The sequence below is a fragment of the Perca fluviatilis genome, chromosome 13 (assembly GCF_010015445.1).
Source record: "Perca fluviatilis chromosome 13, GENO_Pfluv_1.0, whole genome shotgun sequence".
Classification (NCBI taxonomy): domain Eukaryota; kingdom Metazoa; phylum Chordata; class Actinopteri; order Perciformes; family Percidae; genus Perca; species Perca fluviatilis.
In genome coordinates this window covers 3,050,827-3,077,717 of record NC_053124.1, presented here as the reverse complement: position 1 = coordinate 3,077,717, position 26,891 = coordinate 3,050,827, and the positions used below count along the sequence as shown (strand labels likewise).

The window sequence follows — 26,891 nt, the reverse complement described above, 5'->3', positions numbered from 1 at the left end:
ATACGTAAATACATATCACACATAACGTTTTGAAATTTTTCACACAAGCCCAAACCGTTTCCTGTATTTGTTTCATAGCAGGGTGGAAACCCCCTGATGCATCACGTTGTGTGTTATATTACGGTCATCCAAAAAGTGAACGTGGTTATAGGAAGACCAAATATGCTTAACTTAGAACATATACTATGATATGAATGTAAAACTTAAAACAAGAGGTACATAGGTTGGTAAACTTTTTCTAAAAAAAAATGTTGGTTTTAAAATAATAAAAGATGGAACATTGTTATACAGTATGAACATCTGTTAAACTAATAGCTTGTCTCCTGTGGTTTGGAGCGTCACCGTCACAGACTCGCTTTGATACCTGTGACAAAGGTCCCTGCAGGAACTATAAAGTTGATGTTATCTTATCTGAAACAATTAGTCAGCACCTTCATGTGATGTTCTACCATTAACAATACGAGGTATCAAACCCTCTGTACGCAGGTCTTCCTTGTAAAGGAATCGTTTTCTGCAGTATGATTGTATTGTGACTTTTAGTTTTAGGGTCTGTCAAATCTTTGCCAGCGATAAAACCTTTAAATGTTCTCATTTCTGTTGCACTTTATGTAGTCATAATTTGGCAAACAAGGCTCTATGGCAACAGCAGGTTTGCTCATTAAAAGAAATACAACTATCTATGTCTACATTTATTAAGTATTTAACACCACCATAAAAATCAAACTAGCCTACATAAAGAGGGAAAAAATCAATTGCAACAATAAACCAAAGCACAGTGCCATAAGTCTGTCTCTGCACAGACGCTGTAAAGTCTGAACATGGACAGTAAGCCTTCTAGCTTCTTTAACCTTTACAGACCAAGGACCACTAACCACCAAAATATTCCCTAAAAACAAAAGGCCTGGGGCACCTGGGTACCTGGTTGAGCGTGCACCCCATGTACAGAGGCACAGTCCTTGACGCAGCAGCCACAGGTTTGATTTCGACCTGCGGCCATTTGCTACAGGTCATCCCCCTCTCTCTCCCCCCTTTCAAGACTTCAGCTACCCTATCAAATAGGCTTAAATAAATGCCAAAAAATAATCCTAAAAATAAAAAAGGCCTCCTACTTCAACAGAATTTTACAAATGACAGCTAAATTAAAAGGAAGTTTCTACAAATAGCTTACTCACTCATTGTCTTGGTTGCCATCCGAATGAGGGAGAATGGTGCTGCTTATGCTGAGACATCAGGGAAGCCATTAGTCCATCTTGTCAGTTGACAGTAACCGTAACTTTATTCCTCCGTATTTCCTTCAAATATCACGCTGATCATTTTTTACATGAATTCGAGGCAGTGTTGCAAAATGGTTGGCTTCATTGCTGAAGTCTGACAACATGGCAAAACAGTCAAAATTGAAATAATGTTTGAATTTCCATTGGTTTACTTAATATTGACTATACAAACACATCATTGCTCCTCACTGTTAGGCTTTTGAGTTGCTGGCAGACAGTATGAGAAATACGGTTTAAAATTTTCAAATTAAAAGACACGATATTTTACCAAATCTACTCAAGGAGCACCAGAGGTCCACGGACCCGTCTTTGAGAAATCCTGTTCTAGAGGCCAGACTCTCCAGAAGAGTGGAACTCTGAGATTTAACACTCGGGAGATTCAGACAAACAGCAAGGTGACAAAAGTTTATTATAAGGATCAATGGTTGCCACATTACAAAGTTATCAAAGGGAGGGACGAGGGTGGGATGCATTCTGTAAAACATTACTAGTTACACATAAAAAAAAAAAAAAAACATGGGCGATAAAAAATATAGCAAATCTTAAAGGATGCTCATTAGACGTTACATTTTTGTGACTCGTCATATTCTCCTCAATCTACAGCAAGCCTTGTCTCTTCAGATCCTCGTAGGTCTTCTTGTTGACCACGTTGCCACTCGAGTCCTCGTACTCTTCCTGAAAAACAAGTCATGAGATGAGCCTTCTATTAGAACTAGGGGTGGGACAAACTATCCATACGGCAATATATCATTGTGCTTCTTCGTGCGATGCGAGAATCGATCTATATCGATATTTTAATGAATAAAATAAGGTGCTCTAAATAGATTTCCCTGCTCCCAGCGTGGCTACTTCATGGCTCCCGAGGTAAAGCTCAACACATGAATGAACAGAAGTTAACTGCGCTTAACCTTTTTTCACAGACATTTTGCATGCATAGTTAGACCTATATCGTGATTTATCATTATTGGATCGTCTAGCAATATATTGATAATCGCAGAATTGATGCGAGCCATGAGGGACCCGGTGAGTCCCACCCCTAAGGCCGGCTACGCACTGGCTGCGTGAGCGTGGTGTTTCTGTTGGGTGTCTGTTGCGTGGCGTTTTCTGTCTTTACACACCAGAAAGGTGTCTGACGCGATGCTGCTGCTGCTAGCCTTGTCTGGACACATGGATGTTTCCCATTGATTTACTGCACTCAAGCAGTAGTATACCTCATGTTAAACATAAATATATACTGATTTGATTACAGCAAAGACAACGTCGGCAGTTTGACGGCAAAATAGGCTACAGAATATTTCGTTCTGTATTGACAGGTGCAATATTTATCGATACATTTTTTATTTTTTTTTAAATTACATTTATGTCAAAACCTTGAGACTTTCAAACATCAAAATGTCATTTATTAATATGTATTCGTATCTACATGACATCTATTCTATTTTGGCCAGAAACGCTTCCAACACGCTTGCGTGTCACGTGAAAAATAGGCGTCGCTCCTATTTCTAGCATGCACGCGTTTTCGGTGAGGCTCGAGCCGCGCCTGAGACGTGCGTGTCACGCAGGCAGTGTGTAAGCTCTAACCTGTTAACATGGGAGCCCAAATATAAATGGACGCGCCACGCAGCCAGTGTGTAACCGGCCTAATTACAACTACATTTACATTGCTACGTTTTGAGTTAAAAACAAATATCTTTTGCTACGTTAACACCTCACACGCTGCTCTGGCGTTTCTGAGCCCCTAAACCGGAGACATGTGGAAACACTTCTGACGCGTTTTGGTTTGGAACCTGCCAGGTTGTGTTGCAGTCTTAACGGCTGCAAACGGAGACCTTTGCAGACACCTAGGCCAATGTTTCTCCACGCTGCCTCCTGTTTATGTCCAGTATACCAGAATGTTGATGAGATATGAGGTTTGGGCGTGTTAGTTTAAACAGAGATCAGTTCTTGTACTGGAGCTAAAAAAGACTTGGCGCTTAAAAACCAAAACGTAGCAATGTATTTGTAGCCTAGGACGCATTGTTTTCCCGACCAGTTGTCCCAATTCCATCTGTGTGGACTCACCTCTGTGTCGGGCTGCCACCGCTCTAATGCCTTCTGGGACTTCAGCTTGGCCCACACTGGAGTAACAAAACAAAAACACAAAAGGGTTATTGAAAGCAACTTCCAAAAACTTTTCAAAATACATACGCTCATAACGAGAAAAGACAAAGACTCTTACAGGACCCCCTCAAAAAGTTAAAAACAAGGAAAAAGATGAAGGCCAAAATTTTGTGAATGTGGCCAGTGTTGAGGACCAGCGCATGCCGTGAGCATGCCTCCACTCCTACAACAAGACAAACACACAACGCACACTTCATTTTGTTTGTTCTATAAATTTGACAGAGAAAAATCTGTTTAAAGACATGCAGATTGTGTACGACTCCCTCTGTCACAGTGAATCCATGACAGAACAACAACTTACGGCAAAGTGCCTCTGGAAGGCTTTGGGTCCCCTGTAAGTGTAGTTCCCACAGATCTCACAGTTGTAGTTGATATTCAGCCCGTGTAGTTTATAGAGCCAGTATGGAATTGGCTAGAGGGAATAAAACAGCAGTCAGAAAGCTAGAGAAAGAAATGTGCACCGGGCTCTACAGTGCGACCGTTTCACTCGCATCGCAACGACGTATACCTGCGCCACAGTTTGCCTCTATTCTCTGCGCCCTATGTCGCAGATTTTACCTCTGATCACCTGTAGGCGGTTTCACATCGACAGTAAAACTGTATTGAACATGTATTTTCAGTTTCACATGCATGCCGAACCGTGGGAGTGGTCTGTTACACCACTACTGTATATTCAGTGTACTGATCAGTAGAAAATGTATTTTAAAATAGAAAACATTACACTTCATAACGTTTTGTATTCATAACACGTTATAATATGTATTATTGTTGCTACAAGTATCACTGTGCACCAACAGTAATAGCAATTACTTTATGTAAGTCACTATGAGCTGACTGGAGTGAATTCTCCAAAGGTCTGTCTAGATTTAGTGGGACAGTTGTTGTACAATGACAATAAATGAACTTTGAACCATTTACAGTTTAAAGTATCAATTACTACATAATTATTAAGTCCAGTCTAGATTGTGAAGCTTGTCTGGTTGTTCTGCCTGTGTTTCGGGATCAGACTCTGGTCTGAACATGTACGGCTGAGCCGTAGCCATGGTTACCAGCTGAAACGGGTTTATTCTGGATCACACTAGCTTGCTTGTCAGGGCCCGCCCTACTCTGCTTCTGACTGGCTAGTAGTCCTTACCTAGGTACTGTCAGGGCACGCCCTCATACTCTGCTTCTGACTGGCTAGTAGTCCTTACCTAGGTACTGTCAGGGCACGCCCTCATACTCTGCTTCTGACTGGCTAGTAGTCCTTACCTAGGTACTGCGAATGTGCGACTCCCAACAAAGATGGAACAGAAGTGAGATGTCTCACTCTGTAGCTAAGAGCTCAACACACAGCTGCAGCAATGTGCAGTACAACTAAATATGGTGTTTTTATGAAAATGAAACCATGTAAACCTGTTCTGGTACAACCTCTAAATACAATTATGAACCTGAAAATGAGCATAATATGAGCACTTTAAGACTTAATTTCCATTATACAGTAATTCCATTTTTCTAGTATGCTAGTATCATGTGGATGCGCAAGAAAACAGCGCATCCACATGATACTAGCATTAATATCACTGACTAAAACATTTCGTGGGCGTTTCTTCGGGTTTTCAGCCATGCCTTCACCTGTTGCAGCATACCTTTTCGTCTACAAAGCTGAACTGCCATTTCCTTTCTCAGCGGTGACGTAAAACGCATCACTCGAGCTGCTACACGCGAAAGTCGCCAGACTACACCATTTTGTAAACAGAGCCATACTAAGAAATACAGAGAGAATTTTGTGGAGGTGATAGGCTTCATTAGCTTTGTATTTGTCTCGCGTTGCCAGTCCTTCCTCCTGCGGAAGAAGGTCTGGCTAGTCCACACAGCATTCTGGGATGGGAGACAAACGTGCTCTGGTTTACTGGCATTTCTTTAAACCAATCACAATCGTCTTGGGCTGTGCTAAGCGCCGGACAGAGCATCGGTGTCTCGGCAAAATAGCTTCATGAACGAACTTGTTTTGGTGGAACATGTGTACGTTCAAAAGTAGTTTTAGTCGTGCAACAGAAAACTCTGATTGGACAGATAGTCTAGCTAGCTGTCTGGATTTACCCTGCAGAGATCTGAGGAGCAGTTAACCATAGTCCTCACAAATCCACCGGAGGTTAGAACGCCAACACAAAGGAAGAGGAAGTTGAGGGACATCCGGTAGAATTTCCAGCGGCACCGGAGCAATCCCGGAAGTGGAGTGTCGTCGATATAGACTAGCTTTGTATCACCTCATTTGGCAATGGCTTGAATGGAACGGACGTTTCTTAATTTAAAATAGTCGCGCACTATAGCTAAGTCATTTTATGTGTATTGTGTCGTTTGGTACGGGGGTGTGGCCTCACCTTGCCATCCCAGCCCAGCGGCAGGTTCTTGGGGTTGTAAATGATCTCGTTGTCATCGTCTTCGCTCTCGCTCTCGCTGAGCTGCTCCTCGTCCTCTTCCTCGCGCTCCTCCCCGGTCCGGGCCTGTTTCCTCTGGACGTTCTCGTGAGTCAGCTGCCTCTGCTCCTGGAACCGCCGAGCACAACCACAACGGTCACGTTTGGGCCTGCGATAAGTAGGGCTGGGTACCAAATTCAAAACTTTTTAGGCGCCGATCCAATTGCCTCCTTAGTATCGAAAAATGCCTCGTCATTCAATACCAAATTTCAATAAATCTCATCGGAATCAGTGAGCCAATAAGCATGCAGCGTGCTTCTACAAAGATCTAATAGTGTTTGTGATTGGCTGTCTAAAAGGTACAAAACTCATAAAAAATTAAGTAAAGGATTTGTGCCGTAATATTTTATGTTAGCTTTTGTTCAAATAGATTTCATAAAATTCTTATCAAAAAAAAGCATTGTTTAGGAACCAGTATCTAAGTCACAGAATTGGTACAGGTACCGGTATGGAACACTTTTTTACGTTACCCAGACCCAGCGATAAGCTAGCTAACATTTCTCTCAAAATGTTGGACGGAAGCCTTTATTCGGGAATTCAACAGCAGCGTTACCCTTCAGATATATTCACTCACCCCGAGGATCTCCACATATTCATAGACTTGAGCTTCCAGGAAGCCAATTTCCTTGTTACGCTCTGTGTCTCTGCAGGAGTGATGGATGGAAATAGTTATGAATTATATAAGGGAACACTATCATAGGACACTAGATTAGCATTAGATGGATTCATTTTTTACACCCACTTACTTTTTAGGGCCTTTGGCTTTCGGGTTCTTGGCAAACAGAGACGGGTCCAGTGATTCCAGGGACTTGCCTTTCGTGCTGAAGAGCCTCTGAGCTCTCTCCTCCAGAGTCCTGTCAAACACACACACACACACACACACACACACACACACACACACACACACACACACACACACACACACACACACACACACACACACACACACACACACACACACACACACACACACACACACACAGTCATCCTAATGCTAGGGCTGCACAGTATATCTTTTTTTATCAACTGGTGCAATAAACAATCAAGTAAGGCTGCCAGATATCGTGAAAGACATACTTTTTGTGTTAATTGGAAGAAAATATCAACAGAAAACCGCACATTAAAATGTAACTCATTCTTTTTTTATTAGTGCTGCCTTTTATAATGCAATGTTATGGAAATTATTTCCTTTCATTTGTTTTAAATTTAACAATACATTTGTTGTATTTTAGCAGAATACTGAAAGCAGCAGAAATGCAGAACAGAGTACACTTTCATATCCGTTTATTTATCGCAGGTAATATTGTAATCGCGATATTCAACGTTATCGCATATTTTCCTCATATCGTGCAGCCCTACCTAACGGCATCACATGTGCTCTACTTGGTCACAGTACAGAATGTGCACTAATAGCTATTCATTCATAAATAATAACATGCATTCCCATCCCATGCACTGGCTTGCAGTCTGAATGAATGCTGTACATACAGTGGTGCTCATAAGTTTATGAACCCATGCTAAAGTTGACTAAAAAGAGGAATTAAAATTTTTGGAAATTGATGCCCTATGGACAAGGGCAAGGGTGCAACAATAAATGTTTAGTATTATTTTTTTTTAAACTGTACGTTTTTAATAGTTTGATTTTAAGAAACGAGGTGACATTTACATGACTACATTATTGTATTGTGTTTTTTTAAACACTGGAATATTCTAAATGCTGTTAAATGACAGCTCCAGTGCTGGTTGTCATAGTAACCTAATGTGCTTATTCTGTGTTCCAGGTGCACAGCAGTCAGAAATATGTAAGGGTTAATGCCCGACGAGGTGTCCATTGTCAGGTATTAATGGACGACGGCGAGGCGTCCATTAATACCTGACAATGGACACCTCGAAGGGCATTAACCCGCTTATACCATGGTCACTTGCCAAAAAACACATTTTTAAAACATTAGTTCATATTTTAATTAGTTTTACAATCGAAATCTGAAGTTTATCCAAACAATAACTCCGTTTCCCTGGTTACGCCTGACGGTTTGACTAATACCTGGAACATTCATTCCTATCCATCAGGTTCTTATGCAATGCAAACGTTGTTCCCTCCACCAGGAATTAGGAAGAACCTTAGATACGACTTGCCTCCCTTAGCAACCGGAGATATTTATATAGTCCGCTCAGCTGATAGAAGCCTTCAGTTTAGCTACGAGCCAGAAAGCTAACGCTATGCTAGCAAGATCCAAAGTCAATAACATTGTGTACAGTTGGCAATCAGTAAAAATAATTTGACAGTATGTTGAACAACAAGACAAGCTAGCTATCAGCCATGTCATTGTCCCCAAAACAATATAACGACTTTTACGAAGAATTTGATCCGCGATGTGTAACGTTACTGTCGGCTGCAGCGGCGCAGCCTGAAGCAGCGAGCTGAACTGTGAACGGGATGTGAGATAACGTTATTCTCTGTGAAACAAAGTCAGTCCAGAGGGCCAGTAGAACTGACTTCTTGCAGCCTGTGTGTTTTAGCGCCATCCTGTGGTGTTCAGAGGACGATTTGGAAATAATAAATCCACATTTCCTTTTTGATTTAATGCAGCGCATTCATATAGAACAGTAAAGAGTCAGTTTCACCAAACTCCTTTAGTAGGTGTCCTACATCACTTTTTAATGGACACCCTGCAGCCAATCAGAATCGAGTATTCACCCAGACCATGGTATAATAAATGTTAAACTAGGTGAAGTAACTAAGTGCGTCAAAAGGTTCTCAGATTCCTGGAAATGGTCCTCTTTGTGCAAAGTCTCCATAAATTTTTTTTAAAAAACACTGAAGTTCCAGGCAGGAAATCAAAGCATCTGGAAGACCGAGGACCAAACAGAAGCCCTCTTTGGAAAGGCCCAGATGTTAGCGTTCATGCTAAACATTCAGAACGACACTAGCTTGAAGTGATGCGGAGGTATCAAACATTAAAGAAATGCTGGATTAAAAAGCTTCTGGAAAGCCTATGATGGCACCAAAGACCTCGCTGAAAAGGTGCATCTCTTTGCTGCTAAACAAAAACGAAGTCTCTACACCGCATTGATCTGGAGATATTGAATATGACATAAAACGTGTAGTTTGCAGTCGTATAAGACATAATTGGCCCAAGACGGGTTAAATAGCCCTTTCCCACTTCTCATAATCTGACCTTTTAAGAACTTGTGATAGTTGGTTCTAGGTTCTTCAGATGTTTTGGATATAGCATATCCTTAATGTTATTTTTTCAGCATGCAAACGACATACTCACCCTCCACATTTCAGTCCCAACGCCATAAGGGCAGACTTCAATCTGTCCAGACCCAAGGAAGCCAACTCCTGTGGGAAGGAACAAGACAAAGCACATCAGCAGCAGCATGAATAAGCAACCCTTGTAAAAAGATACATTTTCGTCCGCCGCGGGGCCCTACTGGGTAGAGATTATTAACATTCACACATTACAATGATCTCAAATTACTAGAGGAAAAGGTAACACCTAACCCACTCAGTGTTTCATTTGGTGTCTCACCCTCACCTTCACTATCCTCTGTGAAAGACATTCTGGCCTTTATCACTCAAGAGGAAGTAAGAGGACTACTTCTCTAAAACGGAAGTCACCCTCTACTCCCTCCTCCTTTCACTGGTTAAAGTTCTACATTTCCTAAAACTGGAAACATCAGGTTCTCAGTGCATGGTTCCTAATTCTGCAGGAACATGGGGGCTGTTTTGATTGTCTGGTAGAGAGACTACGCGTCGCTGTTATTCCAGACTGACCTTTTACCTCCTGTTAAGCTTTGAGTGCTTTTGTGTTGCTGAGGCTCTTATTTCCTTGTACTCCATCATTGAGTGGTGTTTTATTGTCTTCTTTGCCATGTTCTTTTTTTCCCCTTTAAATTTGCAGTAGGTATGTTTATATAACAATTCCTTTATTTGTACTATCGTGCCTACCTTTATCCTTTTTGATAAATACATAATACATAATTCAGCCTCTTGCTACTTACCTGCTTTCAGTTAGATACTATATGCAGTGTTTTTCTAGTATTTGTTTCCCTCCAAAAGGGAATTGGTTTGCCAATCGTTATGGCAACTGTATGTCCATGCAAAATGTCATTAAAAAAACGTGTGGGGGAGAAAAATAAACAAGATACATTTTTAAGATATGAGCACTTGATGTTTTACCTCCCAGGAAGAAAAAGCAGAGAGGTCCAGATGAGCGCCAGCGTGTGTCAAAGCACTACTCGTCTCTTTCTACAAATAAAAAACAAAAAGAAAAGACACCGGTCAGATGAGATGTCCAACCAGAACTCGGACCATCACCGCATATGAAGAGGAGAACTTACGGGCCAGCCTGGAAAGGTCCCGTTCTCCCATTTCTTTTCAAAGTCTGACAGCACTTTGCCGTAGAGCTCGTTCTGGTCCAGCAGAGGTTTGACCCGGTCCGTGTAGTCCTGCAGATACTCCAGCAGCATCTCCAGATACCTGCACAGACAGCCACCACACAACAATACAATTGTCTCTTTCAGTCAAATGTAAAAATATGTATCTATTTATTACTTTTTTAAACAAATCAAAGTTTTGAATGAATCGCATGGTTATGTCTTTTGATTATATCTAAAGCTGGAACAAAACTCCAAATGTTGCTGTACAATTAGTTGTCTCAGAAATAACTGTGATTAAAAATATAATTGTCTCTTTCGGTTATATTTCAAAAGATATGCATTTATTGCTTTTTAAAACAAATTAAAGTTTTGAATGAATCATAGGATGCATCTTTTGTTTACATTACAGTTATCTGACCTAGATAATATAACAGTACAAATACACAGCCTATGAAGTAAACCACGCCTCTTTATTACAATAAAACTTGTTTTTTAACTGTATCTCTCCCCCCCCCCTTGTTATTTTTGTTGCTATGAATATGTATAGGGTCACGTGCCAACAACTAGCATAGCTTTAAAGGTCCAATGTGTGGGAATTTCTGCCATCTAGCGTTGAGATCATATATCGCAATCAACTCTCTCGCACCACGCAGGTCAGAGTAGGTAGTACAGCTACGGTAGCCTTCACGCTTCAAAAAGCCGGTCTCTTGCTCTTCTCAATCTCCTTTTTCTTTTTCTGGGCAAAGAAGGAGACTCCTGTTCCTGAAATTTGGATTTTGAATACGTGTGGTCCTCATGTTTCCTTCTTCAAACTTGCCGGGGCCGGGAAGCTACGATACCCGTTAGCAGCATTAGCAGCAGCTGTGAGTTTATCACGTGACAGCGAAAACGTGAAAGGAGGAGCAGTATGTCCTGTATGTCCCTTACCGGCTAACATATTTCAAGATGGAGCATGAATATGGATTGTTTACCCCAGTTCATGCAAATGTAAAATTTCAAGCCAAAAGGAATACTTGGAATTGATGGTGGTGGTAAATATTACAAGGAACACGCCGACTTATTGGGAATTTAGCTTATTCAGGAGGGTATGTATCGACTTGTCTTACTCTGGGGGTTACGGTGAATAAGCTAAATTCCCAATAAGTCGGCGTGTTCCTTTAATGAAAAAGGACAAGTTTGTGAACGCAACACAGAACAACTAAACATGTTACACACTGGACCTTTAAAAAACAGTCTGACCAATAGTCACTTATATAATTACAATTTGGCATATCTTAACAAAATCAACAACTATCAGTCATATTCCTTAAGACCTTAGCTAATGTTAGCAGTTCATTGCGGTAAAACAAAGAAACTGCAATTATGTGAAAAAAATTGACATTTTAATTGTTACAGGCCTCATTATATCACTGTTGTGTGACCCAGATAACGTGACGTTTCGCCCAACAAGGCGACACGAGCCCGTTCAATTTTTCTGGTGTGAAACCAGCTTGAGACAAGCTGCAGCCCAGGATGTTTGGAGTTGCTATGGCAACAGGTGACAGCATAGCCTTAGCTCAACAGGGCGACCAATAATCATTTATATAATTACAATTTGCCATAGCTTAACAAAATCAAGAATTACCATCGACAGTCATACCCCTTAGGACCTTAGCTAATGTTAGCAGTAAGCTGCGTTTAAACAAAGAAACCGCAATTATGTAAAGAAATTGCGATTAGACAATTATGTAATAATTGGTACAGGCCTATCCATGATACTGTATTAGGTTAAGATTAAAGGTGCTCTAAGCAACTTAGGCTACACAATTTTTTTTGTCACATACAGCAAACATCTCCTCACTATCTGCTAGCTGCCTGTCCCCTGAACACACTGTAAAAAAACGCGGTCTCTGTCGACAGCCCAGGCTCCACAAACGGCGACAAAAACAAACTGCGTCAACCTGCACCACCAAACATAACAAACAGAGATCCAGCCAATAACTGACAAGAAGGATTTTGGGGGGCTAGCGCGCGGAAGGGAGGAGGTGGGGACGGGATGTGGAGGAGGGAGGGGCAGGCTAGCCTCGTTTTATTTGACAATACTTACGAATATCAACAAGAAGTAATGTCACCCAGCACCTTTAAGTTAATTGTGTCGTCTTTACAGTGAGACACAGTTTCTACTTCCGGTTCCATACAGGTGTTACCAGTCACTTCTGATGCATGATGGACCTACTTTTTGTATTCAGCGTTCTTCCTGTCCTTGGGGATGTCAAAAAGCTGGTCGAATGAAGACAGGTACGAGATATACTCGAGTTTCTGCGGGGAAAGAGTTCAGGTTAAAAAGAAACGCTACTTCAGTTTGGAGATACAGAATGAATTATGAAGACTTTGAGGGATCATAACCTCATTTTAGGGCTGCCCGTTTTTGTGATCGTTAGGAGCCGAAATCGTAATTGCGATTAAAATATCGATAAAGTGCACAGCCCTACCTCGGCTCCCTTCAGGTTGATGAACTTGAGGTAGCAGTCGTGGAGGTCGAGGTAGCGGCCGTAGCCTTCCTCATCGGAGAACTCCACCAGGTCTGGGGAAGACAAATCAGAGCAGCGCGTTAGCTAGTGATGTTAGGTTCTGTGCCGAGGCTTCGAAGCGCATGCCGAGAAACCCCGGAAATTTTCCGGGAAGCACATGTCGAGGCGTGTATCGTTTAAGACAAATGACGTCATTGACGACATCCGAAGCCTCGCTGGCCGTATGTACCATGTGACTGGTTTAGGAAGTGGTTCGAATCTACTGTGTTTTATTACACATCCATGATATACACAAGCACATTCACTGCCCTTTGCAGAGTTAAACCACTGCCACTTTCCAGTTTTAGGATACTAATATTGCCTCTCCTGCTATTACATTATGAACAAAAGTAGGAATGGAGCGATTATCGGCCCTGGCCGATTAATGGGACGTTTTATGGCAGTTTGCAGATGATCTGTATCTGCGTTTTATTTGCCAGATAACCAATAAAGTTAATGAATTAAAAGTGGTCTACTTTGGCTCGGCTACAGCTCTGTGTCTGTCCCTTTGAGTCTGACTTAATGTAATATCATATTAAGTATCAGAAATATCATATCATATTAAGTTGCTGTGAGCTGTAGCCTACATTCACCACTTCTAAACCGAGGCAGAACATACCGTAATCTCTGAGATTATTCCTTCACAGCGCTGTGCAATGTGAGAAAATCTCAAGAGTTGAACCGGGCAGACAGAGCAGTTTTCATCAGACTGATCCTGGGTCAGGTTAATTAAGTCTACTGCTAACTTATAACACTAATAACATAACCGTCGCCAAAATACCCCCGTGAATCAAATCCATACTTCACATTAACCATCAAGCCACTAAACCTGTATGGAAATTGGAAATGGAAATTAACGTAATTGGGGTCATTTTGGGGTACAATTTGGTTTTGAAGAATTCTACAAGCAGCAATACCACAGGCCAAGCAATCAGCCCATTCCACACAGGCACATTTTCAACGGGCACTGTACTACTAAAGAGGAATGGGAGAACTGGGTTATGAACATTTTAGTTTTCACTAGAAACAAAATAAGACATTAAGTGCAAACCATTTGGATTTAAAAGGATTTTTTTTAATTCAAGGATTTTATATTATGTTGTCACCATATAGGCTACATAACAGGGTTTATAATCAGTAGCAGGCAAGTTAAAATCAATGGCTAGTTTTATGGCCTAGTAGGTGTGACCACATACAGCGAATTGGACTCTGGCACTTTGTTAGGTATCAAGTGTATTGCAGCTAATTAATTGCTCTAAATTTCTTCAAAGCTATCCTGGGTGCACGAGACAGACAAGACAATAGTGGAGGATTTGGTGTCAAAGTGAAGGGCAAAACTGCAGAATAAGATGATTTATATAATTTTTACTATATTAACATAGTTTTGATAGATTAACTGTGCGTTTTCTTTCCAGATTCACTTGTGGATCACAGAGAAAATAGACCAGATATTAGACCGCAACAATCTATGGGCTGAACAGCCCAACTGGTTAACATCATATTTATATACAATCTATGGTTAACATGGGCGCCGAAGGGAAGCGGGCAGCGCTTCCGCCTCCCGTTTCAACCCGGCAGTTGCCCGAGGTCGAAGGTCCAGAGGGACCGTAACGTTAGTTTTCCGTAATAAATGGTGACGCTACAGCAAGAGCAGAGTGCGAGATTGTTGTTTGCTTTAGTACAAGTGTAAGGTTTGGTGAAAAAGATAGATCAGATAGGTTCAACTCCTGTTGTGAGACAGAGCCTACAAAGATGAAAATGTAACAAATGTTTCAGGTGGGTTTAGACCTACTCTGAGCCTCCTCGCTGGGGTTGTCTCTGGCCTTCATCAGCTCCTCAAACTCTACAGACATGGGGATGGAAATCTACAAGAAACACATGACAGCAATGCTGTTAGTATCCCATGTCAAAAGCTTTACATATTATTATCTGACTATTTACAAGTAGGAGGTAACTACCTCATTTGGGTGCTTTCTGTGAAACTCCTTTATCTGTTTCAGTCTGTTGTAGAACTCCGCAAACTCATTTGGTCCCGAGATTGCAGCAAGTTCATCCTTTCTCATTCTGTTAATAAGGAAAAAGAGGTCAGTGTTCGATGCTACAACAAGTGACTATGTGTAACTACTAGGGCTGCCCGATATGAGGAAAATATGCGATAACGTTGTTGAATATTGCAATAAAGATATTACTTGCGATAAATAAACTGATATTAAAGTCTATTGTTGAATTTAAAACAAAAAGTAAATAATGTCTAACATTTTATTGAACAAATTGAACATTGAATTAATTGGATATAAAAAGCACCACAAAAAAAGAACGCTGCATTTTAATGTGCAGTTTCTACTGATATTTTCTTTTAACAAAAACCAAAAACCTATGAGTGTGTAGTGCGATATGTTGCAGCCTTTCGCGGTGTATATTGCAGCAGTTGATATTGCGATAAGGAAAAAAACGATACATTGTGCAGCCCTAGTAACTACTATACGCAAGGTTCCAGCTTGATAAAAAGAAAAAACTTTTATAGACAACAGGTATCATGTTTAACAACTCAAAGTAACATAATCCCTCGACAACATCTGTAATTTAGAGAAGGACCGTGGCAGGTTAGTCACTTACCCATCTTTGTCTTCATAGGAGTCTCTGACATTTGAGCTCACTTCCATATACCTCTGTCAAGAGAAACAAACGATGAACAGACTGTCAGAGTGCCGTTGTTGTCGTGTTGAGCTTTAAACATCACGGCTGTTTCAATTGAAACGACTGGACTCAGGCCGGCTTTCCTCTCTTTTACATGGAAAAATGTCACACCCAACTGTCCTTCAACATGTAACAGCACCTTCTTTTTCTTTTCCACCTTTATTTTTTACAGGCAAGTCATTAAGAACCGGTTGTTATTTACAATGGTGGCCTGACAAGTCACATAGCTACTTAGATATTAAATGCAGCGTGAGAAGGGTTTTCACTATCTTATAAGGTTTAGGTAGGGCTGGGCAATAATTCAATATAACTTATTGTCTTTCTATGGAATCATGTCGTGATGATATATCATATATCGTGATATACAATTACGTTGTCTAAATTGATAATAACCAGCACATTCTAACTAACTTTTCTTAGAAATTCTGTTTGCAGATTTGTTTTAACATTCCACTACTTTTTTGCATGCATGTAAACAAATTATTTTTTCTCTATACTTTCACTTGACACTGTTTACCACATTATTGATGATTTGTTTATCTAAAATCTCATTGTTAAAAATATTTTGTGAAAGTACCAATAGTCAACACCACAATACCGTCGCAATATCGAGGTATTTGGTCAAGAATATTGTGATATTTGATTTTTCTCCATATCACCCAGCCCTAGGTTTAGGTGCAGCACCCGAGCCGCTTTGGACAGCACCTAAGCCGAATGAATGTGAAATCAATGTGAGCATCAAAACTAACTAAAGATACTTTCTCAGATCTAATGGTTGTTGTCTGTCCACAGTGGACGGCTTTGACTTTAAGATTTTTGAGTTTGTGTAATTTATTATCTGCTCTAGCTTTTTTTAAACGTTTTAGACACGGGCATGGTAACAATAATGCTCCAAAATTATGTCATAATGCCTCTTCTTTTTATTTTTTATTAAAAAACTTTTCTTGAGGGACCAACCCTAAACCCTCATCACCCAAATATGTTCACCTAAGTATTTTATAAAGCTATGGAAAACACTGAAATGGTTACATTTTCAAACGTATTGTTTTAATATCCCAATTTGCAGTTGTTTAGTGTCATGTACAGTATAGGGTCATATTTTGGTGAAGTTAAGGAGTTAACCAACAATAATAACAATAATAACATATAAATATATGTTGAGATGTAACCGGATCACTTGTAACGTTATGTATTCGAAATTAAAAGTTTAACTTAACTAACGTTATCTAACTTATAGGCGATACTAACGTTAGCCAGCCGGTGCTAGGCGTTAAGAATAAATCAAAACTCTTGCTTCACTTACATCCAACATTGCTCTTGTTCGATGGTCAGAATTTATCTGTTCCCGCAGCTGTCAGAAAAAGAAACAATATACATTTGAAAACACAAGTTAACTTGCAGACGTTTCTCATGTTTGCGGTATTGATTAGCAATAGTGCTAATGCTAACACAGAGCGGATAGCTTACCGTGGACTTCTTATGTAACATTTCTTTAGTTTTAGCATCCATGAGCCTCTCTTTCTCTTCGTGATAGCGACGCTGTTGCTCTAAAATACTCTCCATTGTAAATAAATGTGTCGCACGTTTAATAAAGACAAGATACGGCTAACTATTTAGCATAAAAAAAACTCGGTCCCCCCGCCGTATCTGCTACGTTTGTTTTCAATGGCGCATGTTGTGCTAACGTCCGTCACTGTACCCGGCTTAGAGAAACATTGACCAATTCAAAGGTTCCGCAGTGGTGATTTGGTCGACCCAGAGCCATGGACAGTAGGCTAGTATTTCTAAATTTTCAATGAATAAGTTTACAAGAAATATGTGCTACAGATGTTCAAATAATTGCACAATTTAGAGTAAGTGGTCGTTTAGTTATCTATTTATAATCACTTAAATTATGTTTTTATTATATTATGTTTTTATGTTCATTTCAACTGTATTAACCAGACCCAATGTTTTTGATGAACTGAAAAATGGGCCCTTGCCTTCCTACAGTAGCAGGTAACCAAAGCACAGGCATCATTAACAACTCCAATGCTGTAGTAGCGCTCCGTGCATCTGAGTACATAGACTGTAAATTATTAACATCTCGGAAATTGGTTCTGAAATCTTGATGCACACTTTTCAAACAAGATGGATTGGCAGCCTACACTGACTGTATACCTCTATTTTGCACTTCCTTTGTAGTCTACACTATCAGCAAAGCTTCTAACGCTTCGGAGAGCACACCGTTTGCACGGACTCGCGTGGGAGCGCCACGCAGGCGGTCGGAGTTGTCAAGCTGCGGCAAACAAAAGAAAACATCGGGACTGAGGATTCTCTGCCTAAACTTTAAAGATGTTAGGCCTATTAGACATTTGATGATAAAGGTCAGTATGCTACTAGGGTATAGAATAATGTGGTATTTTGTGGCAAAACGATTAGATCATATTTTTCTTAAATGTCGTGAGCAAATAGACATTTTAGAGTCCAAATATAGTTCTTGTCTCTTCAAGAGCAACGCCTGAACAAAAACGACCAAAGGGAGAAGAAGAACACTGTACATTTTAAGTTTTCTATTAAAAATAAAAAATGTTATGTTATTTGGTGAACTGACTTCCTGTACAACAAACAGCATAGGCTATTATTCAAGATAAGATAGATAGATAGATAGATAGATAGATAGATAGATAGATAGATAGATAGATAGATAGATAGATAGATAGATAGATAGATAGATAGATACTTTATTCATCCCAAGGGAAATTTAGGCATCTAGCTTAGACAACCATAACACAACAAACACACATATCTCACATACATAAACATCACTCACAGAAATGTGAAGAGTTAACCATTTGTGAAGTGATTAAAAGGTCTGGTATGGACTGACTATGCGATGCAAGGCACATGATAAGGTGCTATGGTAGAGTGTGTGCAATGGTGGTAGTGCGAAAGTGACCAGTGCAGGGATTGAACAGTGCAATAGCTTATTAGGGGAATTACTGGAATTGTTGGGTCTTTGTCAATTATAGAATGTGGTCTAGACCTACTCTATCTGTAAAGTGTCCTGAGATAACTCTTGTTATGATTTGATACTATAAATAACATTGAATTGAATATTATATTATGAATATGAATTCAATAAAATATATTATTGCAATGTGTCAACTCACTCATGTTTCTCTTGAATAACTACAAACGGGAGAACATGCTAATCTAGGCTTTTATTTTGCCACCTATAACCGGAAACGATGCGTGTAATTCCAGATAACGTGACAGTCGCGGTTTGCCACATTCTCTCGCAGTCAGTCAAAGCAACGGGCGGAAAGCAGCGGACAGCCAGTGTTACGGATTACGGAATATACCGGGGACAATACTACACATTTCTCTCGCCGCCGTGCGTCCAGCCCGCTTATAAAGGTGAGCCGCCCATATTCTCCTCTAAATACTCAACTCCACAAACAGGATAAAGGTTTATTACGTTATCTTCTAGAGGGAGGGGGCGGTGGTGGTGGTGGTGGTTGGGGAAAAGAGAGACGGAGGGGGGGCATCCATTCTGTCTTTTGTGCTGGAGCAGATTTGGTAGTGGTCAGTGCGAGCTCCGACACTGGATAGGCTAGATATCGGATAAGTGTGCTGTAGAGCTTCATCTCGTTCTATCTACATCAAGATGTCTCGTAACGAGGCTGGCTTGCTGTTCACTCCCCGCAGATAGCCAGTAAAGCCAGGGGACCCGAGCGGTGAGTGCTCGGGGGGCTCCATAACATTAGCCCGATAACGTTACGTGCGTTGTCTGCATGGTGCTGAATAGCAAGAACGTCTCCCCGAACTCCTTGCAAAATATCAATCATTTCAAATCTACTCCTCTTTAACCGTGTGTATATAATCCACGGGGATGCCGTAAAGGAGATTTTAAAAAGCGTTAACAGCCACCGTTTCATTCGGTGTACACCCATTGCACCAAACAGCACTTAAGTCCAATACAATTTAACTTCTGTAATAGCTCGCCAGGCAGTCCCAAAACCTTTCCCACTTAAATAAGGTTACGTGGGTTTAACAGACAGTGCGACGAAATGTATAAGTAGAAATTGCATTTTTTTTAAAGAGCTGGCTTGTTTACTACAACATACTTAACGTACATTTAGTAAAGGTTTAAAGTAAAATAAAATAGAACGATGTGTTTGCCCCAATGCGAGGCTACATGTAGCTAGCTGCCAAATGTTTGAAGTGAATTTGACATGCTGGTCTCCTTCAGTGAAGGGAACAGAATGCGTTGGGGCCGTGGGTTCTCTAGGGTGTGATTTTTCTGTAGGCCTACCCTACACGCGATGTGGGAAGCTTCCCCTAGGTTGATAGTTCTGGTTGAGCTGTTTTGACAGTTTCACACCTGAAGGGGGGAAAACACATCTGCCCGGTAGATTCACCGCTCTGTCTGCAACTTTTACTTTACAGTGTGTTTGTCCTCACCTGACAACTGGAAACACACCATTTCCCACAGAAAAACAACAACAGCTCAGCTCTGAGAGAGGATTCCACTCACCAGAGCATACACATCTTATAACCTTTGAAATGATGCCCCTCTGTATCATCCTAACCCATATAATCCACCCCCCAATGATCTCATATATCAGATCACCACCAAATGCAGTTAATTGCATCAGATAGACTGCTTGCAGTGGCTGTTTGTCAAATGTCAGAAGTCGAGTCAGCTCGCCAAAGCCGCTGTCATGTTTATTGAACAACCTGTCCTTACTTCTGTCCAATTGGATATTCATTTTGGCTCAACAGCATGCAGCAAAAAATGCCCTCACACTCATTCATCCGTATCATTCATTTTTCATACCGGACCTATGAATGTAAATAGAGGCCTTCACCTTGAAGTACAAATATACACACAGACACAGAACACACACACACACACACACACACACACACACACACACACACACACACACACACACACACACACACACACACGCACACGCAGTGATGAAGGAATTGGATTGAGTGAACATGGCCTTGTAGGTGTCTGTTATTATTGAGATTGAAGGCATGTATCAACATGAGGATGAGGAAAAAGATGTGTGGCTCCAAATATATCTCTGTTGGGAGGATATGACCTAGGGCTGAAATTAACGATTATTTTAATTAGGCTATCGATTTAATAATAAAAAAAAAAATCTTGTTTGATTTGATGCGTAAAATGTCTGCAAAATGAAAATTTGTGGAAAAATGCCCATTAATCCAGACTCAGGTTTTCAAAAACTCCTGCTTTCAAACTATAAAAACACACATTGCTTTTCAGGTAATTGGTTAAACAGATGCATCTTTTCTGAAATAATCAAAGGTTTTTTTAAGATAATATTTTTATTTGAGCTTTAAAATATTTAACTTGAATATTAACACAAAACACACAAAATATAAGTCTCTCCAAAGCTAGACGTGCTGTGAGTTCCTTTGTTCACATGCCTGTATAATGTGTATCAGAGCAGTGCAATTATCCTTCTGGCCTGCAGAGTTAACTTCTTTACCTATTTTATTCAACAACCTTTTTTTTCAGATCTCTGTAGCCTGGGGCATTCCCATTAATAAAGTGTTAATGCACCTCCATTCATTAACACATTTGATGGTTCCATCTTCTAAAATGTGAGCAGTGTCTGCTTTCCCTTGGCTTTCTCTGTAAGTGAATCGTAAAACCTGTGTTTGGTGGATGGACTAAACAAATGGGAAATTGGATTAGAGCTGGGCGATATGGAGAAAATCAGATAGCACAATATTCTTGACCAAATACCTCGATATCGATATTGCGGCGATATTTTGGGGTTGACAATTGGTGCTCTAACAAAATATCTTCACACTTAGATTTTAGATGAACAATCATCAGTAATGTGGACATAATGGCCCTTATTTATCAACCTAACGTAGAAACCAGCGCAGATATGAGCGCAGAAATCCTCTTACGACCGGCTTCACGTGTGATTCATGAAACGTTCGTATCCCACCAATCGGAGCATAAGAATGGTCGTACATTGATAAATGCAGCGGCTGGAAACGATCGTCATTTAAATACCACGCCCCAATATATTCTGGGTTTTGAGGCCTCGCCCCTGCAATTTACGACATGGCGAGACGTAATCCGGCTGAGAAGCGGCACTTTTCAGAGGTGGAGATTGAAACCCTGATATCTCAGGTTCATTTGCACTAACGTGTGTACTATTTGGCAGCCTGAAAACTGGTATTAAAGGCTGTAGAAAGAATGCAGAATGGAAAGAGATCACTGATGCGGTCAACAGTGTTGCCGTAGTAAATGGGACTCCAGCTGAAGTTTATTTAATTTATACATGCTTGACATATGTATTCTATGGTCCTATTAGTAATATAGGCTTATTGCAATCTCTTAGGCCTACATGTAGGTGTACTTCTAATAAACACATGGTAGCGGTCCGGAGTTTATGCAGTGTCTTTTATTTTACTCGTGTTTTTTTTTCATGAGTCAGAACGAGGCAACAGCTGAGGGAGAGCTCGTGTCCTCCGCCCCCCCCACCCCCCCGTGCTGGACTACCACCTCGACCCTGTCTCCTGACAGCACAGGGGCTGGAAAAACGAGCCGAAATAACTCGGTCAATGGCAGGAATAAATCATTCACTTGAAAGAGAAACAAAAACCTGAAGAATAAATAAAAATGTTGTGCATCGTCATGTTTCCTGTATTGAATATCATTGCCAAACATAACACTATAGGCTACCTTTTAAAAGCGAGGAATACTATCCTGTCTCTATCCCCAGTTGGGGCTGTGCTGGACACTGCTCTCTGGGCATCGGGTCATCTGGCTCCATCACTACATTTATGGCACCGTTTTTTCCTGTGCGATGTTGTGCAGAACCCCACAGGCTAAAACACTGTTGCAGACCAGCGCATAGAGGTCTTCTAAAAGAGCCAGATCTGCCATTGCTGATAAGTGATCAACTGATGACTTCTCCTTCTCCTGTTAAACTGATTATATGCTGCACCGCAAGTCCACACTGACTCCAAAACTTGCGTACACGAGTTCAGACCAGATGTGAGATTTTTCCGCAGCCTACGCTCACGTTCAAATTGATAAATGCCGAGCTTTGAGTAGGAATCGGCGTACGCCCGTCCTACGCCTGTTTTAGGTCGTACGCACGTTTCATAAATGAGGGCCTCTGTCCAAGTCGGGTAAAGGCAAATAATAGAACAGCTAGAACAGTCTGGTAAGTTCAGAAAATGACATCACTTTACTGTAATGCAGCCTTTAAAACCAGGAAAAGACACCACTTATGTCATATCACGATATTACGATATCCAAAATCAAAGACAATCTCTAGTCTCGTATCACAATATCGATATAATATCGATATATTGCCCAGCCCTAAATTGGATTGCAGTTTTAATTCATAATAACAATAATCATTACTTGCAGCTCTTAATGTAATGAATGCGTATTCTTCATTCATAAAAAAAGTCAAGACTATCTAAAGAATGATGAAATGATAAGAAGATATGGGCATGATATTCCAGGCATACAGAAACATGCAAGTCTAATTCCTGACTGCAGAATGTCCCAAATAGAGTTGGTAAAAAATTTAACCAGACTGAATTATCCATAAACGCTGAATATTAGACTAAGGTTAAAATTAGTGTTGAAATTATTGCTGGACGGTACATTTTTCAACAGCAATTCGGACAAGTGATGAATTAGTATTTTTTGGGGGGTGTTTTGCACCTTTTGTTTGAGAGCAGACAGTAGAGAGATGACAGGAAACGAGAAGAGAGAGATGAGAAGAACCTCGACAAAGGTCCAAGCAGGTCCGTGGCCAACATTCACCGGAACCAGTTCCTCACGTGGGGAGATGTTGCAGCTAGATCCTTGTTGTTAACTGAATATATTTGGGTTTTGGACAGTGGGTCAGACAAAAGAAGACATTTTGAATAAGTAAGTGGGAAATTGTGATGAACATTTTTCACAAATGTTCTGTCATTTTAAACATAAAACTAAGATAGAAGCGCACCCGGAGAGCACAGATCACAGCGAAGGCATGCCCTATCTCCAATGTTAGCTTTCCGTCTTGAGGGGGCGTTCGCGTGAACATTTGTTTTTCTCATTATTTTAACACCACATGAAAGCAGCACAGATGCCCTGTCTCGCAATTATTGAAAGTGAAAAACTATCCGCCCTGTGATTCGGATCCGCTCCAAGATTTAATGGGTTCTTCTTTGGCCCGTGCTACACCCTTCCACCAGACACACAGACAAACCGACAGACCGCATCCAAAACAACAACAACTTGGCGGAGGGAATTAGGCATGAGGAAAAAAATAGGGACAAAAAAATTCTATTTGCCCAAAGTCAATTTTTAATGGCCCTATACAAGTTGTATTTTTTAATTATCCACTTTTGGACTCGAACCTGCGGCAAATAATGAAAAACATTGTATTTGTTTCATCGACATCATCTACTGCCATCCAAGAAAACGCCTTCTTCCAGGACGCTAGAAACGCTCTCTTTTGCTTTAGCTCGTACGCAGCCATCTTTTTACTTACACTAGGGCCAACTCAACTGTTGATTGGCCAATGGCTCATTCAAATCAAATCATTCGACAAGCTTTCTCCGACATGGGCAGGGGGAGATGGGTGAGAGAATGATAACGTAATTTATGATACGATGATGGTCGGAATGGAATTATTGAAACTTTTTGTTTTTAACCCCAACGGGCAGTTGTTATATTTACTCGCCTGGCGTGGCGTTTTACTTGCCCCGGGCAATTGGGCAACCCTTATTGTTCAACCCTGGACCTTGGAGTAGTAGTTTTCTAAAACAATCTAAACTCAATGTCCACTCATTAGCTCTTTTTGGGCATTCCAACCATATCCAGGCTTCAAAATGTACTTTTTCGTGCACCAGCCAAATGGCTAGTGAATGTTCAAATTTTACCAGCCACTCAATAGATTTCCATTGGTTGTTTTTTTTGGCTGGTGAGTGAAGCAAATCTACCAGCCACTTGCATATTTTACCAGCATTTAGCTGGTGGATGGGGCTAAATTTTGAACCCTGACCATACCACAGTCTTCATCAGCAGATTGAGTTTGCTCAGTTAGATCTGGAACAATTCCAAATGTTGCTGTACAATTCTAATAATTGCGATTAACACTATAATTGCCTCTTTCAGTCAAATTTTAAAAATATGTATTTATGTATTACTTTTTTAGAACAAATTAAAGTTTTGAATGAATCCCAGGATGCATATTTTGGTTTTTTCAGTGTTATGTGACCCAGATAATGTAATAACACAGGTACACAGCCTATGAAGTAAACAACTTTATTATCATAAAAAAATTTTCTAACTGCTCCCCCCCCCCCTTGTCATATTTGTTGCTATGAACATGTATACGATCACTTGCCAACAACTAACAATTGAAATAATAATGCAAATATATAGTCCGACCAATAATCACTTCTATAATTAGAATTACCAGTCATACTCCTTAAGACCTTAGCTAATGTTAGCTGAGAAACCGCAATTTTGTAAAATAATTGACAATTAGACAATTATGCAATAATTGTTACAGGCCTATGCTCAGTTTTCAAGGAGCTGTCTTTGTGTATTCAGTATGCATAACACTGCGAGTGTGTGTGTGTGTGTGTGTGTGTGTGTGTGTGTGTGTGTGTGTGTGTGTGTGTGTGTGTGTGTGTGTGTGTGTGTGTGTGTGTGTGTGTGTGTGTGTGTGTGTGTGTGTGTGTGTGTGTGTGTGTGTGCAGTGTCAGCATGTCCAGTGAGGTGCAGCCGAGGCCGGACGACAGCCCCAACACCAGTGGGGGAAGCTCGGACGCCGAGCAGAGGGAGGCGGCTCCCCCGGAGCAGCCGGGCCCCGAGCAGCGCGACCAGACCCAGCCCAAGAAGAAGGAGGCCAAAATCTCCAGCAAGACGGCCGCCAAGCTCTCCACCAGCGCCAAGAGGTGGGTTTGCTGCTCTTTTACTGCGTGTCCTCCGCTAAGTGTGTGTCCTTCGCTCTGCCCGGATGGCTCAGCTTAACTCTTCAAGTGGTCATCTGTCACTTTCTTATGTTGTGGATTTATTCCTCCGTCTCCGGAGATGGCCGCTCGCTGCTGTGTTGTGTCTGGGTTTTTCCAGAGATCGTCTGTCAATCCAAGCAGGGCAGGCTGTAATTTTCTGTGGACGAGACTAAGTGCCGAAATAATAAGTTGATCAATTGCAGTGGTGGAATGTAACTAAGTACATTTACTCAAGCACTGTACTTACCAAATTTTGAGGTACTTGTACTTTACTTGAGTCTTTTCTTTTCATACCACTTTCTACTTCTACTCCGCTACATTTCAGAGAGAAATATTGTACATTTTACTCCACTACATTCATCTGTTACAGCTTTAGTTACTAGTTACTTTACATATTAAGAATTTTGCACACACAACACATGTAGTTTATAATATTTATACATAATCTGATGTTTGATTCTAAAGTAAACTAGCCAACAATATAACGGCTACAAGTCCAGCTGAGATGATTAGACCATTAAACACACAACTGGTTGGATCCTTTGCACTTTCTACAATGGGAGGAGAGTTCTGCATTGAGTATGTTTACTTTTAATTCTTTAAATACATTTTCCTGATGATACTTACATACTTTTACTTAAAGGAACACGCCGACTTATTGCGACTTTAGCTTATTCACCGTATCCCTCAGAGTTAGATAAGTCGATACATACCCTTCTCATCTCCGTGCGTGCTGTAACGCTGTCTGACGGCTCCAGCATTAGCTTAGCCTAGCACAGATCCTGCAGGTAACTGGTTCCAACTAGCCTACTGCTCCGAATTAGTGACAAAGTGATCAAAATACGCAACATGTTCTACTATAAAGTTAGTGTGATTTAGAGTCTACAGCGGTACAAAGACAACGTAACATGAGACACAGCCATCTTCTATCCGTAAACACACGGGAACTATATTCTCAGACAGGCTTGCTGCGAGCATATCACTCACCCAAGTACTATATTCTTCCGCCTGAGAATATAGCCCCGGTTTGTTTACAGTTAGAAGATGGCTGTGTCTCATGTTACGTTGTTTTTAGTACACGCTGTGACTCTACATACACAACATGTAAATAGGAACATGTTGCGCTATTTTGTCACTTATCTGGCGCAGTAGGATTACTGGAACCATTCACCTGCATGTTCTGTTATGGGCTGATGCCGCTGGAGCCGTCAGACAGCTTTACAGCACGCACGGAGATGAGAAGGGTATGTATGGACTTGTCTAACTCTGGGGGTTACGTTGAATAAGCTAAATTCCCAATAAGTCGGCGTGTTCCTTTACGTTACATTTTCAATGCTTGACTTTTACTTGTAACA

General features: G+C 40.8%; 2 protein-coding genes across 2 annotated transcripts in view; one reads left to right on the top strand and one right to left on the bottom strand.

The window, feature by feature from the left end:
* Positions 1–1,660: 1,660 nt before the first annotated feature.
* Positions 1,661–17,224, bottom strand: sf3a3 (splicing factor 3a, subunit 3). The gene is made up of 17 exons (XM_039820902.1): positions 16,993–17,224; positions 16,829–16,876; positions 15,445–15,497; positions 14,787–14,892; positions 14,621–14,693; positions 12,751–12,842; positions 12,495–12,577; positions 10,241–10,379; positions 10,080–10,148; positions 9,172–9,239; positions 6,640–6,747; positions 6,468–6,537; positions 5,798–5,962; positions 3,736–3,846; positions 3,569–3,597; positions 3,336–3,462; positions 1,661–1,949 (listed from the first exon to the last, which is right to left on the bottom strand). Exons 1-17 carry the CDS (start codon positions 17,086–17,088, stop codon positions 1,872–1,874), a joined length of 1,515 nt encoding a protein of 504 aa, XP_039676836.1. The 5' UTR covers positions 17,089–17,224; the 3' UTR covers positions 1,661–1,871.
* A 1,551-nt stretch (positions 17,225–18,775) lies between these two features.
* Positions 18,776–26,891, top strand: part of LOC120571806 (ubiquitin-conjugating enzyme E2 E2-like) — a 103,534-nt gene continuing 95,418 nt past the window's right edge. Inside the window, exons 1-2 of the mRNA XM_039820901.1 lie at positions 18,776–18,924; positions 25,282–25,479. Coding sequence (XP_039676835.1) covers positions 25,289–25,479 — 191 coding nt within the window. The 5' untranslated portion in view covers positions 18,776–18,924; positions 25,282–25,288. The remainder of the gene's footprint in view (positions 18,925–25,281; positions 25,480–26,891) is intronic.

Coding starts and splice junctions, on each gene's coding strand:
- sf3a3 (XM_039820902.1), bottom strand. CDS start 17,088: ATGGAGAGTATTTTAGAGCAACAGCGTCGCTATCACGAAGAGAAAGAG. Junction 3,463..3,568: donor CATGCTCACGGCATGCGCTG/GTCCTCAACACT, acceptor TCTCGTTATGAG/CGTATGTATTTTGAAAAGTT. Junction 1,950..3,335: donor GGTGGCAGCCCGACACAGAG/GTGAGTCCACAC, acceptor CTTGTTTTTCAG/GAAGAGTACGAGGACTCGAG.